The sequence below is a fragment of the Dendrobates tinctorius genome, unplaced genomic scaffold (genome assembly GCF_039654945.1).
Source record: "Dendrobates tinctorius isolate UK_male_01 unplaced genomic scaffold, ASM3965494v1 ptg000066l, whole genome shotgun sequence".
NCBI lineage: Eukaryota > Metazoa > Chordata > Amphibia > Anura > Dendrobatidae > Dendrobates > Dendrobates tinctorius.
The window spans coordinates 170,947-192,128 of NW_027361734.1; the positions used below are offsets into that span (position 1 = coordinate 170,947).

Here is a 21,182-nt window from a genome sequence, read left to right on the forward strand (position 1 = left end):
TGGTAAATGTGGAATCCACCATATGAGAGTGTAGCAGGAGAGGATGTGTCAGAGGGCGTGAGCCAGGTTTCGGTGATGGCGAGGAAGGAAAGTTTGTTAGTAATAAAAAGATCATGGATGTAGGAAAGTTTATTGCAGACAAAGTGAGCGTTCCACAGAGTTCCTGTTAGTGGGACTGGGGAAGCTGGGGCCGGGCGAATGGGTTGGAGAGGTTATGGAAAGTTGTGATAGAGCGTGGATGAGAGGTAGAAATGACTGTGGGAATGTGGTGAGGAGGACCAGGATTTGGAGAGATATCACCAGCAGTGAGAAGGAGCAGAGAAAGTGTTAGCAGATGGGAGCAAGACAGGGCATGAGGGGGCTGTCTGTGTTTGGAGACAGAGGACTGTATGTTGAAAAACATATCTGAGGAAGAGGTAAGATGGATGGGGAGGATTGAAGAAGAGATGAACAGTTACTTGCTTGGTGTAGGGATTAGGGGGGTTAGCAGAAAGTGAAGGATTATAGGGGTCAGAGTGAAATCAAACAGAAACATTGATAACAGTAATTGTATCCAGTTACTTTCAGTTATCTTCTGGTTCAATTCCGGATTAATTCATATCTCACACTTGTAAGATACACACTAATAGGAATCTTCAGAGAGGAAGAGGACTAGAACTCTAGTGCCACCTATTGGAGGTAGCAATCCTAAAAGTCAATGTCGACCCTTTAACGAGCCTTGTTACATGAATTAGGATAAAAGCCAAGCCAGAATCTCAATTTGCAGACACTGTGCTTCGGGGTACTGCCCCTCCTCAGTGCAAAGTGTGAGATCTGGCTTGGCTGTGAGAGAGGCGTCTGACCGGTATCCAAGAAGTATCATTTCTCCTTGCGGAGAATGACATGCTAAGCATGTCGAGATGAGGAGACTTAAAGCCGCAATGACATTGACTTTTAGGATTGCTACTTCCAATAGGTGGCATTAGAGTTCTAGTCTTCTTCCTCTCTGAAGAGACAATTTGCATAATTAGCATATTTCCCAGAGGAGCATTGCGGCTTTAAGTCTCCTCATCTTGACATGCTTAGCATGTCATTCTCCGCAAGGAGAAATGATACTTCTCGGACACTTATAGGATACACACTGCAGACTAAAGTCTTGGTATTATCCCTCACAGACATCACACAGGCATAATAGTAGAAGACTTAGCCGATGGCGATGGATCCTTCCGCCACCATTATATTCACTGTTATCTGCATCCTGAGGATGCAGATAGAGGTGAAATAAAGACGTCAGACTGAGATGGGGAGGGCGGCCACGACATGCGACTCGCCAACCACTGCTTCCACCCCTTTTGTTGCCCCCTTTCGCAGGCCTGATATGAACAGCCAAAGGGCCAAATTTGGTTTGCGGGCCGAAGTTTTCCAAAGTCTACTTTAGCAGATAACGGTTACTACAGTCTTTAATTTTCCCGGCGAATAAAGAGGCCGTGATCTATTACCCAATGTCTTTCGCTAGACGGCTGTTTTGTTCCTCTATGTACAAAACAGCAGATTATAGACTCTTGTAAACTGTACTATATTTTACTATGCTTTTATTCAAAATATAATCTATGTAATGATTTGCTTGCAGATATTTAACATACTATTCAAAATATTTTTATTTTCTGGGAATATAGAGATCAGGTTCTACGCGCTTATGCCAAAGATGAAACACAATTGGATATATTAAGAGAATTGGAAGCCATGAAGCATTTACAGGTACCTACTGTGACCTTTATTGCAAACTACAGTATATAGAATTTATTGTGCAGAACTGGTGTAAAAACAGGAATGACCAGCAGATGTCAGTTCTGCATTTCCTACTTTATCTAAATCCTTTTCTATGTTGATCGGCATGTACAATGTGTAATGTTTGACATGTACATGCGTATATTACCTATTGTGATAAATTTATATATGCAAAAGATGATTATGTATCTAAAGTACACTTATCATTAGTATTTTGCCTCCTAGAAAATAGCAGCATAATTAATTTATTTATACTCATCAATCAACAGTACAGTCATGAGAAAAAGTAATTCCATGGTTTTATGCATGAGGACTTACTAAAATAACATCCGGTCCTTAGAAGGTCTTAAAATTAGGTAAACACACCCATTCATGAACACCAACTATTGACAAATTGCACTGTGCCATTTATTTAACATAAACTAGGCCAAAATGCAGAAGCAAAAATCAAGTGCATCCCATGTAGGACCATGACCGTCCATTATTATAGGGTAATGCAGAAGTCGTTTCTATTGGACATTGCCATAAGACTGGCCCTCCGCTGACAATACCCCCAGATGAAGGCTGATTGCTGAAACGCATGTTAGGGCTGGCACCATTCCATCAGGATAGGACAAGAGATGGTTATGCAGTTTTTCATTTTGTAATGGTGTATTCTTGGTTAATCAATATTATTTATTATTGTTCCAAATAAAATACCTTGTAATTTAGGCATGAAATGGGACAGCAAGTATATAAAATAGTAGGAAAAATCTCAATGCTCATATGCATGTGGGAAAATAAGTATTTGATACGCTGCCTATTATGCAAGTTTTCCCACCTACAGAGGTCTGTAGTTTTATCATAGGTTCACTTCAACTGTGAGAGATAGAGTCTTAAAAAAAATCTAGAAAATCACATTGTATGATTTTTAAATGAATAAATTGCATTTTATTCCATGAAATAAGTGTTTGATCACCTACCAACCAGTAAGAATTCTGGTTCTCATAGACCTGTTAGTTTTTTATTTAAGATGCTCTCCTACTCTGCACTCATGAAGTGTATTAATTTCACCTGTTTGAACTCGTTACCTGTATAAAACACACCTGTCCACACATTCAATCATTCACACTCCAACCTCTCCATCATGGCCAAGACCAAAGAGCTGTCTAAGGACACCAAGGAGAAAACTGTAGACTTGCACATGTTGGGATGGGCTGCATTACAATAGGCAAGCAGGTTGGTGAGAAGGCAACAACTGTTGGCTCAATTTTAAAAAATGGAAGAAACACAAGATGACTGTCAATCTTCCTTGGTCTGGGGCTCCATGCGAGATCTTACCTCATGAGGTAAGGATAATTCTCAGAAGGTCAAGAATCAGTGCAGAATTACACAGGAGGACTTGGTCAATGACCTGAAGAGAGCTGGGACCACAGTCTCAAACATTACTGTTAGTAACACGCTATGCCATCATAGACTTATTTGGACCAGACAACCCCTTTAATGTATACACCAAAATGATTGTGTTATTTAGGCTAGTAGAAAAGAGATCCTATCCCTGTAATACACTTTTCTTACATAGGACAACACATATTCACAATGCACTTTACCTGATATTACTATTACCACTAAATATACAATTTATCATCATATATTATAGTTTAGGCTGTTCACCAAATAAAAATATTTAATTTTGGAATTAAACTCTACAAATGATTCCACCCATTGCGAGAGAATATCTTAAAAATGTGCTTTGTGAAAAAGACATTATCACCTATCCGAAGGATAATGATAATTTATAGAGCATTGGTGTCACAGCACAGTTGTTAGGTGACCCTGGCCCAGAGGATCCTTCCCTGTAACTAACACTAGAGGGGGGGCCCTAGCTTGCCCTACTCCCCGGGATACTTATGAAGGTGAAGATGCTGGGGCCTCCACCCATGCCTTATCTCCTGAGTTAGACCTCAGTCTGTTCTCTTCCCCAACCCAAGAAAGAGGGGCGCAACTGGGCACTGTAGTACATCGACCCGACAAACAAGGCAACACTAACAAGGGTTACCAGAAAAATCCAGGGATACAAAATTGTTAGGAATGGCGGACCGCACTAAATAAAAATAATAATAAAGTGCGTTCGCCACTCGGGGTCCACCGTGCAGTAGATGATATGACTGCTGCTAAGTGGTGGCCGGCAAGCAATATGGAGGAAATGTGCACGTGGGTTAAACGTCACCCAGGTGCGCAGAGCAATCTCTGTTAAGTCACAGAGGTGCCAACAAAGACAAATACAATAAGGCTGAGCCTATTGGAGTCACAGTACTCAGAGTAAATGCACACACGGTATCTGGTCACAGGAGCAGAGCCAAAGACAGAGGAACTGCGTCCGTCTAGGCCTACCGTGCGTGCGACGTCGCAACTGCGAACGCCAAGGAGGGCTGTAACTGCAGCGCAGTGTAGGACACTGCCGCTAGACGACAAAGCTAGTACGCAAGCGCAATGTTGGACGCTAGCAACTGTGGATGATGTAGTAGTGGCGCGCTGGCGCTGACTCTAAGCTTAGTCCCTGTCCACATACGTAATATCAGAGGGAAGGGGTTTCAAATGAGTCATTCACCAGAATCATACATCCATCATCATTCACACAGTAGCAACTAGAGACTATACTAGCTCATGGCGGAACGGCCATGCGCGGTTTTTATAGCAGCCGGGACCTTCCGGAAGCTTCAAGATCTCCGAGATGGACCAATGAGATCTGGAGCACGACCTGAGCACATGACTCCCGATCTCCAATGGGAAATCGTCTCATGAGCATGCTCAGTAGGAGGACAGAGGGACTTAGCCCCTGGAGAGATTTGCTGCAAGGCTATCTCCTCTGCGGTAGATAAACAGCAAGAGACCGCAGAATGTAAGGGTCTGGATTTCTGCAGAGCAGACACAGAAACCTGACGCCTAACATTACCCCCCCTCCTAGGGCCTCCTCCTCCCTGAGCCTTCCGATCCACCACATTGTGCCCATCAGGGACATAGTCCTCAGACCCGTCCGAAGGCAAGTCTGATGTCCCGGTAGGTGACAAGGAAAACTGGGACACGTGGAAGGCATCAGAAGTGGCAAGGTCGCCAGGAGCAGAAGCTAAAGTGGAACGCCACAGTGTGTCGACTGGTGTCTCCACTCTCTGTTTAAGGAAGCTATTCCGAGCACAAAAGGCGCAGGCCAGAATATACTTTTTAACGTCCCGCGCCCTGTGCGGCCACCAATTCGACCCCGCCAGGAGTTTTGTGGTCTGCATGTAGCCACAGTGACCACCCCTCCTGGAGGCGTGTGCCCACGCGAGAACCCTTGGCCAAAGGCGGGGAGGGACAAAGGTCTTGCCCGGCGGCACAGAGTTTGGCCATTGCGGGGCACTGTTGTCCTGAGAAACAGCGTGTTGACAATGGTAACCGCAAATGGAGTTTTGTGCCGGATGTGCCTCGAGAACGGCGCAAGACACCTCAATGGGCTCTGGGAGTTAAGTCTCTGGCTCAGGTGGTTCCAGAGGCTCAAAAAAGTTGGGAGCTGAGGTAACCTTCCGTTTGGATTGAGCACGCTCCAGGCCGCGCTCCGAAAAACGGAGATCAATGCGGGTGAAAATGGCAATCAGCTCTTCCAAACTTGCAGGAACCTCTCTGGTAGAGAGAGCATCCTTAACATGCTCCGCCAAGCCTCTCCAAAACACAGGGATGAGGGCTTTGTCAGGCCACTCCAGCTCGGAAGCCAGTGTCCGAAAACGAACGGCATACTGACTAACCGAGAAGGATCCCTAAGTCAAAGCAAGTAGCTGAAGAGAGGTGTCGTGCATGACCCATGGTCCCAGGAAGACCTGCTTAATAGCTGTTAAAATCTGAGCAGCGGTCCGAACCTCTGGGTCACCACGCTCCCATAATGGCGAAGCCCACTCCAACGCCTTGCCCGACAGAAGGGAAACAATAAACCCCACCTTGGCCCGTTCTGTAGGGAATCGCGCAGCCTGTAACTCCAGCTGGATAGAGCACTGGCTGACGAAACCCCTACATGAGGCGCCATCGCCAGAAAATTTATCGGGCAACGGGAGGCGGGTAACTGTTGGCGCGTGGGAGGACGTGGACATATGTGAAACCGCGCCTGCACAGAATGTAAGGGTCTGGATTCCTGCAGAGCAGACGCAGAAACCTGACGCCTAACACAAAATATTCACTTACATATAACAGAGGAATGCACCAGGGTGTGAAGATAGGGGAATAAACCAAGACAGAAGGATAGGCAATTACCATCACATACAAACCAAGCAGCAGTCACTAATAACTCCTTTAACTTTCCTTCTCATATGAATTCCTCTCCCTCTGTTAGCCATGCAGCCAATGTTTCCTCTTACAAGGATTTGTAACAGAGCCCAGATTATAAAGGGAAAAGGAGAGGATAACCGAGCTCAGCTGTGAGCACAGGGATTTCCAACATGGCCAATTAACCCCTGTTCTGCTAGAAGAAATAAACACATTTAAAATGAAGAAGTGCTTCTTCTCAGCCCCGGAGTAAGAGCAATCAGACGCTGCAGTCTTCTGGCTCCACACTGTTGTGGTAACCCCGTGACAATTGGGACCCGACCACTGCAATCCCCTAATGGAATTCATGGATTGTTGGGGGTAGGACTCCAAGTTACCCTGATGTGAGTTCATTCTCTGGTTCACCAGTTGTGAGTTCTCCTTCCAGACCCCCTCTGGTGGTAACAGGAGGTAGAGAGGCTGATTTGATCGGTGGAGATCTGTCACCTGAGAATGAGGATGGCGATTGGATCTCAGGAGTCTCAGATTGGATTTAAGACAGCCGACGCCCTATTCAGTTGCTGGTGATTCCTTCTGGGTTGTCAGCTCTTGGTTTTCAGCTCTGTTCCAGTCATCTAAAGCTAAGTTTTTCTGCTAATGTTCTCACTTTATTTTGTGGGTCTATTCAGTTTTTTGGTGTGGTCAGCCTGCCCCTGCTGGGGGCTGTGCTGAATTTCCACTCTTATTTATCAGTATTTTGCCAATTGGCTTTTTGTCCCTTACTAGTTCGGTCTCTTTTTGCTCTGTCTCAGAATATTTCAGAGTGCTGATACAGTGGGAGAAGTCTAGTGACTTCAGGGTTAATTTTGCTATCAGAAGTGTTGGACATGATTTTTGTAGGGTTTTTTGCAGGTTGCAGACAGTGTCTTTCCTTTCCGTCCCTGCCTAGTTAGTTTGGGCCCCATCATTTTCTCAGCCTATTTTCCTGCCTGTGTTTGTGCCTTCATCTTGTTTCACCATCAATACATGTGTGGGGGCTATCTATTCCTTTGGGGTCTGCTCTGGGGCAGTTAGTTTTCTTGCTTTAGGCTTATTTAGTCCTCCGGCCGTGATGAGGCGTCTAGGAACATCGTAGGCACGCTCCACGGCTACTGCTATTTGTGTGGTAAGATCAGGGATCTGCAATCTGCATAGTTACCAACCCCTCTGGTTTTCTGTGACTTAGCTTGTTCTGTCTTTTTTCTCCTCAGTGACCCATTCATAACAGGCCCCCCTATCTCGGGGTCCTTCTCTGATACCACACAATCAACAGAGCGAAGGAAGTGTAAACAATCCCAAGACCTTTATTATAGGCAAAACTAAAAGGTCCATAAACAATCCACCACACTGAGGATACAATAGTCCAGAACACAAATGCAGTTCAGTAACAGAATGAATGTCCAAGGAGATGAGAGTCCAATAATCTAGCAGACAGAGGATAAAATGGGTCCATATGCTTCCCCTTCTCTCTGACGTGCCATCTTTACATGATCGTCACCACACAAGGTCTGACTTGTACAGCTCCTGTCCTCCCCAGCCCCCTCCTTATGTCCCGGGGTAGTCAGACAGGTTGGGCCGGTTTTCAGGCCTCCCAGACCTGACAAAGGTGCCTTGGGGATAAAGGCACTACATGTGGTTCATCAAGAGGCATAGATACAGTCAGGCTGCAGATGGTAAGTGACCTAATTCAATTATCAGACTTTTGGAAGGTAATTCAGACTCTAGACAATATGGGGAATACACGGAATGATACAGAGCAACAAGAGAACAATATGTAAATCTGTAAAATATAAATAGACACAAAATGATACCCACATAACATATCACACCATCACACCCGCTAATAAAAAAAAACCCTGATCAAGGAATTACAGAACTCAAGGAGCCCACTAACTCTAAAATTCACTGACTTTGGTGGACTATAAGGATAAAATCTAACTTTTATTAAATTGGTTAAAATGTCATCAATTACAATTCCACCATGCTATATATAAGTCTGTCTACAAATACTGAGACACCACAGGGGTGCAATATTGAATCGTGGATATTAAGAATAAAGGCCATATCAATTCTATGAATTGGTTGATATAATTTAGTACAGTTTATGTGATTATTTTTTTTTGTTTTTTTTTTGTTTGTTATTATTATTATTATTATTTGTTTGTATACTCTACTAACACTCCAGACTAATAAAATATTGTCAGCAGGTTCATAGCAAGAGACATATATATCACTGCAGATTTAAGAGATATATAACATTACTTATGGGCAGCACGGTGGCTCAGTGGTTAGCACTGTTGCTTTGCAATGCTCGGGTCCTGGATTCAAATCCCAGCAAGGACAACATCTGCAAGGACTTTATATGTTCTCCCCATGTTTGCGTGGGTTTCCTCCAGGTACTCTGGTTTCCTCCCACACGCCAAAGACATACTGATAGGGAATGTAGACTGTGAGCCCCAATGGGGACAGCAGTGATTATGTCTGTTAAGCACTGTGGAATTAATGGTGCTATGTAAGTGAGTAAAATAAAATAAATAATCTCCCAAATTCCAAACTTCTCCTACCTATATAAATACAGCAACAGTTATCACAGAGACATGATGTGTAATCTCCATGATTACCTACAAGTTCATAGAATTTATAAAGCCTTTAATTTAATAAGTTACCATAGATTGCCCCCTTTTATCGTTGTAAGAATGGAGCAACGGCGCACAGGCCCAACTGCCACCCTGTTAATTCTCTCTGGGAATATCAGAGAAAGCTGAGCACAGTGCTTGGCTACCGGTATAGAGAATGTATGGGAGAAATGGTCGCGCATGCACACTTCCACTCAATTCTAATGGGGATATAAGTTCCCCATGAATATGGGGATAGATGATCACTTCTTTTCTTTGGACAACTCCTTTAACCCCTTCCTGACATCCGACGTACTATCCCGTCCACGGTACCCGGGCCCGTATGACCGTGGACGGGATAGTACGTCTACCGCGATCAGCGGCGCCCACGTGGTGAGCGCCGCTGATCGCGGCCGGGTGTCAGCTGATTATCACAGCTGACACACCGGCACAATGTGTCAGGGGAGTTAAAGGGAAGCATCGGCAGGGAGGGGGCTCCCTCCGTGCTTCCCTGAGCCCCCCACGGCAGCGCAATGTGCAGCGCTGCTGCGGGGGGCTCCTTTCCTCCAGGCCCCCGAATCCAAGATGGCGACGGGGGCCTTCGGGGGCCTGCAGGAAGCTGGCTTCCTCAGTGCCTGCAAAGCGCAGGCATGAGGAAGCCTTCGGCACTGCCTGTGACAGATCGCTGATCTGTCACAGTGATCTGTGATGTGACAGATCAGCGATCTGTCACAGGACAGTGATGTCCCACCTGGGACTATGTAATAAAGTAAAAAAAAAATAAAAAAAAAATGTAAAAATAAATTTAAAAAAATCGCCAAATAAATTAGTAAAAAAAAAAAAATATTCCCCAATAAATTCATTTTTTGAAAATAATAAAAAAAAAAAACAATAAAAGTACACATATTAGGTATCGCTGCGTCCATAACGACCTGCCCTATAAAACTGTCCCATTAGTTAACCCCTTTAGCGAACCCCTTAAAAAATAAAAATAAAAAACGAAGCAGAAAATAATGATTTATTATCATACCGCCAAACAAAAAGTGTAATAACGCGCGATCAAAAAGACGCATATAAATATCCATGGTACCGCTGAAAACGTCATCTTGTCCCGCAAAAAACGAGCTGCCACACAGCATCATCAGCGAAAAAATAAAAAAGTTATAGCTCGCAGAATAAAGCGATGCAAAAATAATTATTTTTTATATAAAATAGTTTTCATTGCATAAAACCGACAAAACATAAAAAAACGACCTAAATGAGGTATCGCTGTAACCGTACTGACCCAAAGAATAAAACCGCTTTATCAAATTTACCGCACGCGGAACGGTGTAAACGCACCCCCCCAAAAGAAATTCATGGAACGCTGGTTTTTGTTCATTCTGCGTCCCAAAAATCGGAATAAAAAGCGATCAAAAAATGTCACGTGCCCGAAAATGGTACCGATAAAAACGTCAACTCGTCTCGCAAAAAATAAGACCTCACATGACTCGGTGGGTCAAAATACGGAAAAATTATAGCTCTCAATATGTGGTGATGCAAAAACTATTTTTACAATAAAAAGCGTCTTTTAGCGTGTGACAGCCGCCAAACATAAAAACCGCCATAAATAGTAAATCAAACCCCCCCGTTATCACCCCCTTAGGTAGGGAAAAATAATAAAATAAAAAAAAATGTATTTATTTCCATTTTTCCATTATGGCTAGGGTTAGGGTTAGGGCTAGGGTTAGGGCTAGGGTTAGGGTTAGGGCTGAGATTAGGGTTAGGGGTGTGTTGGGGTTCGGGTTGGAGTTAGAATTGGGGGTTTCCACTGTTTGGGCACATCAGGTGCTCTCCAAATGCAACATGGCGTCTGATCTCAATTTCAGCCAATTCTGAGTTGAAAAAGTCATATGGTGCTCCTTCCCTTCCAAGCTCTGCCATGCGCCCAAACAGTGTTTTACCCCCACATGTAGGGTATCAGCCTACTCAGGACAAATTGCAAAACAATTTTTGGGGTCAAATTTCTCCTGTTACCCTTAGGAAAATAAAAAATTGGGGGCAAAAATATCATTTTTGTGGAAAAAAATGATTTTTTTATTTTCACGTCCGAGCGTTATAAACTTCTGTGAAGCACTTGGGGGTTCAAAGTGCTCACCACACATCTAGATAAGTTCCGTGGGGGGGTCTAGTGTCCAAAATGGGGTCACTTGTGGGGAGTTTCAATAGTTTAGGTACATCAGGGGCTCTCCAAACGCACATGACACCCGCAGACCATTCCATCAAAGTCTGCATTCCAAAACGTCACTGCTTCCCTTCCGAGCCCCGACGTGTGTCCATACAGTAGTTTTCTCCCACATATGGGGTGTCAGCGTACTCAGGACAAATTGGACAACAACTTTTGGGGTTCAATTTCTCCTGTTACCCTTGGGAAAATAAAAAAATTGGGGACTAATTGATCATGTTTGTGGAAAAAATACGATTTTTTTATTTTCATGCCCTGGCATTATAAACTTCTGTAAAGCCCTTGGGGGTTCAAAGTGCTCACCTCACATCTAGATAAGTTCCTTAGGGGGTCTAGTTTCCAAAATGGGGTCATTTGTGGGGGGTTTCCACTGTTTAGGTACATTAGGGGCTCTCCAAAGGCAACATGACACCCGCAGACCATTCCATCAATATCTGCATTCCAAAACGTCACTACTTCCCTTCCGAGCCCTGACATGTGTCCATACAGTAGTTTTCTCCCACATATGGGGTGTCAGCGTACTCAGGACAAATTGGACAACAACTTTTGGGGTTCAATTTCTCCTGTTACCCTTGGGGAAATAAAAAAATTGGGGACTAATTGATCATGTTTGTGGAAAAAATACGATTTTTTTATTTTCATGCCCTGGCATTATAAACTTCTGTGAAGCCCTTGGGGGTTCAAAGTGCTCACCTCACATCTAGATAAGTTCCTTAGGGGGTCTAGTTTTCAAAATGGGGTCATTTGTAGGGGGTTTCCACTGTTTAGGTACATTAGGGGCTCTCCAAAGGCAACATGACACCCGCAGACCATTCCATCAATGTCTGCATTCCAAAACGTCACTACTTCCCTTCCGAGCCCTGACGTGTGTCCATACAGTAGTTTTCTCCCACATATGGGGTGTCAGCGTACTCAAGACAAATTGGACAACAACTTTTGGGGTTCAATTTCTCCTGTTACCCTTGGGAAAATAAAAAAAATGGTGACTAAAAGATCATGTTTGTGGAAAAAATACGAATTTTTATTTTCACGCCCGGGCGTTATAAACTTCTGTGAAGCACTGGGGGGTTCAAAGTGCTCACCACACATCTAGATAAGTTCCTTGGGGGGTCTAGTTTACAAAATGGTGTCATTTGTGGGGGGTTTCCACTGTTTAGGTACATCAGGGGTTTTCCAATCGCGACATGGTGTCCGATCTCAATTCCAGCCAAAAACGTCAAATGGCGCTGCTTCCCTTCCGAGCTCTGCCATGCGCCCAAATAGTGGTTTACCCCCACATGTGGGGTATCAGCATACTCAGAACAAATTGCACAATAACTTTTAGGGTGCTGTTACCCTTGGAAAAATAAGAATTGAGGGTGAAAAGATCATTTTTGTGGAAAAAATATGATTTTTTAATTGTACGGCTTTATGTTATAAACTTCTGTGAAGCCCTTGGGGGTTCAAAGTTCTCACCACACATCTAGATAAGTTCCTTAGGGGGTCTAGTTTCCAAAATGGTGTCATTTGTGGGGGGTTTCCACTGTTTAGGTACATCAGGGGTTTTCCAATCGCGACATGGTGTCCGATCTCAATTCCAGCCAAAAACGTCAAATGGCGCTGCCTCCCTTCCGAGCTCTGCCATGCGCCCAAATAGTGGTTTACCCCCACATGTGGGGTATCAGCGTACTCAGGACAAATTGCACAATAACTTTTAGGGTGCTGTTACCCTTGGAAAAATAAGAATTGAGGGTGAAAAGATCATTTTTGTGGAAAAAATATGATTTTTTAATTGTACAGCTTTATGTTATAAACTTCTGTGAAGCCCTTGGGGGTTCAAAGTTCTCACCACACATCTAGATAAGTTCCTTAGGGGGTCTAGTTTCCAAAATGGTGTCATTTGTGGGGGGTTTCCACTGTTTTGGTACATCAGGGGTTTTCCAATCGCGACATGATGTCCGATCTCAATTCCAGCCAAAAACGTCAAATGGCGCTGCTTCCCTTCCGAGCTCTGCCATGCGCCCAAATAGTGGTTTACCCCCACATGTGGGGTATCAGCATACTCAGGACAAATTGCACAATAACTTTTAGGGTCCTGTTACCCTTGGGAAAATAAAAATTGGGGTGAAAAGATCACTTTTGTGGAAAAAATATGATTTTTTAATTGTACCGCTGTACGTTATAAACTTCTGTAAAGCCCTTGTGGGTTCAAAGTTCTCACCACATATCTAGATAAGTTCCTTGGTGGGTCTAGTTTCCAAAATGGGGTCACTTGTAGGGGGTTTCCACTGTTTAGGTACATCAGGGACTCTCCAAACGTGACATGGCGTCCGATCTGAATTCCAGCCAATTTTGCATTGAAAAAGTCAAACGGCGCTCCTTCCATTCTGAGCTCTGCCATGCGCCAAAACAGTCGTTCTCCCCCACAAATCAGGTATCAGCGTACTCAGGACAAATTGCACAATAACTTTTGCAGTCCAATTTCTCCTGTTACCCTTGGTAAAATAAAAAAAATTGAACCTGAAGTATTTTTTTTGTGAAAAAAAGTTAGATGTTCATTTCTTTTTAAATATTCAAAAAAATTCCTGTTAATAAACTTCTTGAATGTGGTTTTGAGCACCTTAAGGGGTTCAGTTTTTAGAATGGTGTCACTTTTGGGTATTTTCTATCATATAGACCCCTCAAAGTGGCTTCAAATGTGATGTGGTCCTAAAAATAAAATGGTGTTGTAAAAATGAGAAATCGCTGGTCAACTTTTAACCCTTATAACTTCCTAACAAAAAAAAATTTTGGTTCCAAAATTGTGCTGATGTAAAGTAAACATGTGCAAAATGTTAGTTATCAAGTTTTTTGTGTGCCGTATCTCTGTGATTTAAGGGCATAAAAATTCAAAGTTGGAAAATTGCGAAATTTTCAAAATTTTTGCCACATTTCCATTTTTTTCACAAATAAACGCAAGTTATTTGAATTAAATTTTACCACTAACATGAAGTACAATATGTCACGAGAAAACAGTGTCAGAATAACCGGGATTCATGGAAGCGTTCCAGAGTTATGACCTCATAAAGGTACAGTGGTCAGAATTGTAAAAATTGGCCCGGTCATGAACGTGCAAACCACCCTTGGGGGTGAAGGGGTTAAAGTTTGAGGTGGGAAGGTCAAGCTCCTTTCATATATCATGTTAGTAGGTTGTTTATCTGTTGCTTTAAAAAAAAATGTAAAAATTCCTCCTGGCACCAGAAAACCCAAGCTACAAAATTCTAAATGTAATCTCCAAATTATGGATTTAATGATATTATCATGAGTTAACTCCTTTTCCTTCAGGTTGATTACTGGCGCAGTCCTGCAAGCCTTGATCTACCCATCGACATGATGGTTCCTAATGCTGCCTTACAGCAAGTGAAGGAGTTTCTGGAGTCTAACGCCATTGATTATTCCATCATGATAGAGGATGTTCAGGTACCTAACATATGTAACCTCACATTATTTTTATTGGTATTCATCCAGAAAACATTTCAATGGAAAATAAGACTATAACTGAGACTGACTTCTTGCTATTGTTGCATGTCAGCCATTATTCTATATAAACAGCAATGAAAAAAATAATCTGCACAAATAGCAGATTAAAAGAACGGCAATGGAAAGCAATAATAAATTGTAAACCTGAATACGGTACATTTAAAAACAACAACATTATTTTCAACATGTCCTGTATATTGATTATACAAGCCATAGCAAATGATAATCGTGCAGGGAACCAATGTAAAATTACTATATAAATTGAAATAACAAATACAAGTATGTTATAGCCAACCTACCAAATATGTATGCAGGCAGTGTCTGATAATGTATTCTAGTGTAGACATTAGCAAACAGTATGTAGGCAGAAGAAGAGATAGGAATTAATTTTATGACGTATATGTACTTACAAATGGAAGACGACAAAGTGCTTTCATCCTTTCTTCATTATATTCAAAGCAGATTTGGTATGTTGGCTATTCTATACCTGTATATGTAATTTCAATTCATTTCGTCATTTTACTATTATTATTTGATATTGATTGTATTAACTGTGGTTTGACATTGGTTGCACAGTGCATGGTTGTCTCATAACATTAAAGATTTAAAACAGGTGCAATTAGCCCGGCTACTATATGGACTTGAAATTTGAATGTAATTATATATTTTGGTACTACTTATAAACTTATGGTTTATCAGGACTTCTTTGCACTGGGATATCACAACTAACTATTAAGATTTATCGCATTGCCTTGTACTATAAGGGAAAGGTTATTGTGAAAACCCTTTTTTCTTACATTGTACTCTACAACTGAAATTCCATGAAAAATGCATGATGTGTGAAACCAAAATGCATGTTCTACTTGTTCTACTCTTACATGAATTAGTTGTTTAGGGCAGAACACAAATTACATAAATAGCAGCTACAGTATATCTGGCATTATTACCATAAGTGATGGGTTATGGTAAAGTAAATGTTGTCCTGGTCTTTATTCTTTTCTATAAGTTGACGTCGTAGTCAGTCAACTTTGTTTTCTATACCTTTACAGGCATTACTGGACCAGGAGCAGGAGGAAATGCGATCCACAAAGTACCGTGAGAGAAGCATTAATAGCTTTATTTATTCCACTTATCACACTATAGAAGAGGTTAATTCACTTTTTGTTCTTAAAAAACATTACCTGTTCTCTAATGGATCAATGATAGAGACTGAGGCTAGGATCATCTCACTGTGTATTCTCTTATCCGAAAGAATGAGGACCATCCTGCTACTCACACTCTGATCAGAGTTTAATCACAGTGTCAGCATAGTGTGCTCCTATTTTCTCGGATGAGGAGAAGATAGAAAAAAAAAATCCATCTTCTACATGGTATCAGTCCATGAAAATCAGACTGCAAGCAAATGTCATCCAAGTGCAGTCCACTGGACTTTTCCATTGGACTCATTGACTTTCATGGCCAACAATTGCATCCAACTAAGGCCGGTTTCACATTTGCATTAAAGGCCGCAGCGTCGGCCTGCGCATGGCCGCCGCTAAGCCCTGCCCCCTTGTCGCACCTCCGCCAGTAGCTCTGCCTCCGGGCGCATGACGCTACATGCGTCATGCGTCCCCTATCTTTATCACTGAGGACGCAGGCCGTGCGCAGTATGCGTTTTGGCGGCGCCTGCGTCTTTTTGACGGTGCGCTGAGCGCAACCAAATTGCAACAGGTTGCTTTTGGCGCTGGTCAGCGCACCATCAAAAGGACGCAGGCGCCGCCAAAACGCATACTGCGCACGGCCTGCGTCCTCAGTGATAAAGATAGGGGACGCATGACGCATGTAGCGTCATGCGCCCGGAGGCAGAGCTACCGGCGGAGGCACGGCAGGGAGCGGGGCTTAGCGGCGCCGTGAGCAGGCTGACGCTGCGGCCTTTAACGCAAATGTGAAGCAGTCCTAAGGCATGTTTTCCTCGGACTGATTTGGTCGAGGAAAAAAAATCGAACATGTGCATGGCCCCACAGAATAACATTGGTCCGAGTGCGATCTGATTTTTTGTCAGATATTATGGTGGTCTGCACGAGCCCTAAATGTGACCATAGACATTCATTAAAAATTCACGAGACTTTTCTTTCTCTCTTGTTATCACAGGACCAGACGTTCACTACTATGCTAGTTCAGTTTAGAAATGTGCTTGCTGCTTTATAATTTTTATGGAAAAGATGGTTAAATAATTATTGTACATTACACAGTACCTCCCCAGTAAATTTGGGTCATATACCTACCTTTAAGTTTAAGTTACATTGAAAATTACAGAATGAGGCCACATTCACATGGCCATTTTTTTAGGTCTGAGTGCTGTCAAGGAAAAATCAGTCAGCACTCGGAGTTATTCATTAGGGCTGTTCAAATGGTTTTTTGTTTTTTTAATGGCTGAATTATCGCGTGACAAAAATCCCAATATGTACTTGTATTTTTAATATTTCAGATGAGACTCACCTGTTCAAGTCTATGGGTGCACAAAAACAATTTTGGAGGCACCATATAGCATCCAATTTTTTATTGATGCAGTTATTACTACAAGTACATCAAATACTTGTAAAATTCAGAAAGGGGTAATGTGTCCCATAATGCATTTATAATGAATAATGCCCAAGAATGAAAAAATGTGTCAGGACCAAAAAGTTCACAAAAATACATATAGAAATGTTATTAAATACAAAAATATTCACAGTATAATAAAAACTTCCAACAGTTACAGACACAAATAAGAAAAACTCAGCAGGTGAGTGAGTCCAGTGGAGTTGAGGGTACCCTGATAATATAAATTGTGGTATTAATAGGTAACACAAGTATATATAGTAAGGGGATAGTTTTCAAAAAAGAGGAAGTTTAGAGGTAACCTTATAGTAGTATCAAAATGCTGAAAACCCACAAACTACATATCATAGGGAAAGTCTAACATATCACTGAGTACGTATAATAGATATATATTACAATTTAAAAGGGTATATAAAATCCACTGTATAAAGTATAACACAGTACATCAGATCTAAAGTATGGACATAATGTAGGTACTCACCCACCAGGCACCCGACGCACGGTTCACAGTTGCTTCATCGGGGTGATACTACTATAAGGTGACCTCTGAACCTCCTCTTTTTTGGAGACTATTTCCATACTATACAGTTGTGGCCAAAAGTATTGACACCCCTGCAATTCTGTCAGATAATACTCAGTTTCTTCCTGAAAATGATTGCAAACACAAATTCTTTGGTATTATTATCTTCATTTAATTTGTCCTAAATGAAAAAACACAAAAGAGAATGAAGCAAAAAGCAAAACATTGATCATTTCACACAAAAGTCCAAAAATGGGCCAGACAAAAGTATTGGCACCCTCAGCCTAATACTTGGTTGCACAACCTTTAGCCACAATAACTGCGACCAACCGCTTCCGGTAACCATCAATGAGTTTCTTACAATGCTCTGCTGGAATTTTAGACCATTCTTCTTTGGCAAACTACTCCAGGTCCCTGATATTTGAAGGGTGCCTTCTCCAAACTGCCATTTTTAGATCTCTCCACAGGTGTTCTATGGGATTCAGGTCTGGACTCATTGCTGGCCACCTTAGAAGTCTCCAGTGCTTTCTCTCAAACCATTTTCTAGTGCTTTTTGAAGTGTGTTTTGGGTCATTGACCTGCTGGATGACCCATGACCTCTGAGGGAGACCAAGCTTTCTCACACTGGGCCCTACAATATGCTGCAAAATTTGATGGTAGTCTTCAGACTACATAATACCATGCACACGGTCAAGCAGTCCAGTGCCAGAGGCAGCAAAGCAACCCCAAAACATCAGGGAACCTTCGCCATGTGTGACTGTAGGGACAGTGTTTTTTTTCTTTGCTTTTTTTTTCTCCTGTAAACGCTATGTTGATGCCTTTGCCCAAAAAGCTTTACTTTTGTCTCATCTGACCAGAGACCATTCTTCCAAAACGTTTTAGGCTTTTTCAGGTAAGTTTTGGCAAACTCCAGCCTGGCTTTTTTATGTCTCGGGGTAAGAAGTGGGGTATTCCTGGGTCTCCTACCATACAGTCCCTTTTCATTCAGACGCCGACGGATAGTACGGGTTGACACTGTTGTACCCTCGGACTGCAGGGCAGCTTGAACTTGTTTGGATGTTAGTCGAGGTTCTTTATCCAACATCCGCACAATCTTGCGTTGAAATCTCTTGTCAATTTTTCTTTTCCATCCACATCTAGGGAGGTTAGCCACAGTGCCATGGGCTTTAAACTTCTTGATGACACTGCGCACGGTAGACACAGGAACATTCAGGTCTTTGGAGATGGACTTGTAGCCTTGAGATTGCTCATGCTTCCTCACAATTTGGTTTCTCAAGTCCTCAGACAGTTCTTTGGTCTTCTTTCTTTTCTCCATGCTCAATGTGGTTACACACAAGGACACAGGACAGAGGTTGAGTCAACTTTAATCCATGTCAACTGGCTGCAAGTGTGATTTAGTTATTGCCAACACCTGTTAGGTGCCAACGGTAGGTTACAGGTGCTGTTAATCACACAAATTAGAGAAGCATAACATGATTTTTCGAACAGTGCCAATACTTTTGTCCACCCTCTTTTTTATGTTTGGTGTGGAATTATATCCAATTTGGCTTTAGGACAATTCTTTTTGTATTTTTTCATTTAAGACAAATTAAATGAAGATAATAATACCAAAGAATTTGTGTTTGCAATCATTTTCAGGAAGAAACTAAGTATTATCTGACAGAATTGCAGGGGTGTCAATACTTTTGGCCACAACTGTATATACTTGTGTTTCCCATTAATACCACAATTTATATTATCAGGGTACCCACAACTCCTTTGGACTCTCTCACCTGCTGACATTTTCCTGTTTGTGTCTATAACTGTTGGAATTTTTTATTATACTGTGTATATTTTTATTATTTAATAAAATTTCTAGATGTATTTTTATGAACTTTTTGGTCCTGGCACATTTTTTCTTTCTTGGTCATTATTACCATAAGAAACTGGATTTAGTCTTGTATATTGTATATTTTAGTAATTGCTTATGTATAAAAACAGATGAAATACAATACAGATGAAAAATCATTATTTTTTTTCTGGCTTAGAAATTTTTCATAAGTTCATGTGAACTTAGCTTTACAGTCATCTATTTCCCTTTATTTTTTCAGATTTACAGCTGGATTGACAATTTAGTGATGGAATATCCACAATTAGTCAAAAAGATTGATATTGGTCAGAGCTATGAAGGTCGTCCAATATATGCTTTGAAGGTAAAGATTGCAACATGGTTCCTTAATACTGTATCTATGCACTTTTGTGAGGGGTTAAAGGAAGGCTTAGTGTACCAGGACTACTGTTGCAAACTGAGCAGTGGGGGGAGGCTCCTTCTGCAGCCAGATGGAGGATTGTTGGGCTATATGCCCACTATCCAGAAGCAGCAGAGCTTTGGATGGAGCACGTTTTCTACGTCCAAAGCGCTGCCGTCTATTGAATGCAGGTGAATCCACATGTGTTCATTGTACCGTGCAGTTTCACCGCTTCCAATACATTATATGGGTGAATTTTCTCTTGCGGAGGCTTGCGTCTCTACAAGAGAAATTGACATGCTTCGGTCAGGAGAGACACGCCACATGTACATCTCCATTGGTGATCTGCGTGTTAGGCATCGGATTCCTGTGGCTACTGCAGTTTCCCATTAATTATTGACCGCAGAGGAGATTGCTTAGCAATCCCAACGTCACAGACACTCTGCCCAGACCAGCTCGATTGGTCTGGCTGTTGTTGCCACCTTTGGGTCAGCAATAGCAATGCAGACTGCTCTGCAGCAAATCGCTCCTAAGGCTAAGTCCCCCCGACGCTCTACTGAGCATGCTCACGAGACGATCCCCCATTGGAGATCGGGAGTCACGTGCTCAGGTCCTTCTCCTGATCTCATTGGTTCATCTCAGAGATCTGGAAGGTCCCGCACGACTATAAAAGGTCCGCATGGCCGCTCAGCCATGCGCTAGTATAGGCTATTCTTGCTAGATGTGTGAATGGTGATGGATGTATGATTCTGGTGACTGACTCATTAAGATTCCCCTCCCTCTGATATTACACATGTGGATAGGGAACTATAGTTAGAGTCCGCGCCAGTCAGTGGCAAGCCATAGGCCACTGTGCACACCGCACCTCTACACTAGCGTCCAGTGGTGTCACGTCTCTCAAGGCACCATCGCTTAGCGGCTGTGTCTGCTGCCGCGCTGCATGTAGCAGCACTTACCGGCGTCCGCAGCAGCGACGCCGCACGCACGGTAGGTCTAGATGGACACCGTCCCGTCTTGGAACCATGTCCTGTGACCAGATACCGTGCGTTCAATTTCACTGAGTCCGGTGAAGTCTAACTGGCTCAGTGTATACTTGCATGTTTTTGTTACAGTGCCTCTGTGAGTTTAACAGAGTCCGCTCCGTGCTCATCGGGTGACGTTGAAGCCGAGCGCATTATACCGCCATATAGCACGTCTGCCATTGTTTAGCAGCAGTTTTAACACCTACTGCACGGTGGACCCCGAGCGGCGAACGATCTTTATTATTTATTTATTTAGTGCGTTCCGCCGTTCCTAACACTGCGGGCGTCTCTGGACACAGTATTTACTGATCATGGGCACAGACCCTTAGCGGGTACAGGAGAGAAGTGGCTGATCTTCGGCGACACCATAAGAGAAATCATATTTATATCAGTTTTGACGGTATTATGAGACAAAATATGATCAAGGCAGTAGAGGAG

General features: G+C 42.6%; 1 protein-coding gene across 1 annotated transcript in view; it reads left to right on the forward strand.

Annotated features, from left to right (window-relative positions):
* Window positions 1–21,182, forward strand: part of LOC141095107 (carboxypeptidase A1-like) — an 82,803-nt gene that overhangs the window by 51,272 nt on the left and 10,349 nt on the right. The window contains exons 2-5 of the mRNA XM_073580988.1: window positions 1,656–1,737; window positions 14,200–14,334; window positions 15,444–15,542; window positions 19,585–19,686. Coding sequence (XP_073437089.1) covers window positions 1,656–1,737; window positions 14,200–14,334; window positions 15,444–15,542; window positions 19,585–19,686 — 418 coding nt within the window. The remainder of the gene's footprint in view (window positions 1–1,655; window positions 1,738–14,199; window positions 14,335–15,443; window positions 15,543–19,584; window positions 19,687–21,182) is intronic.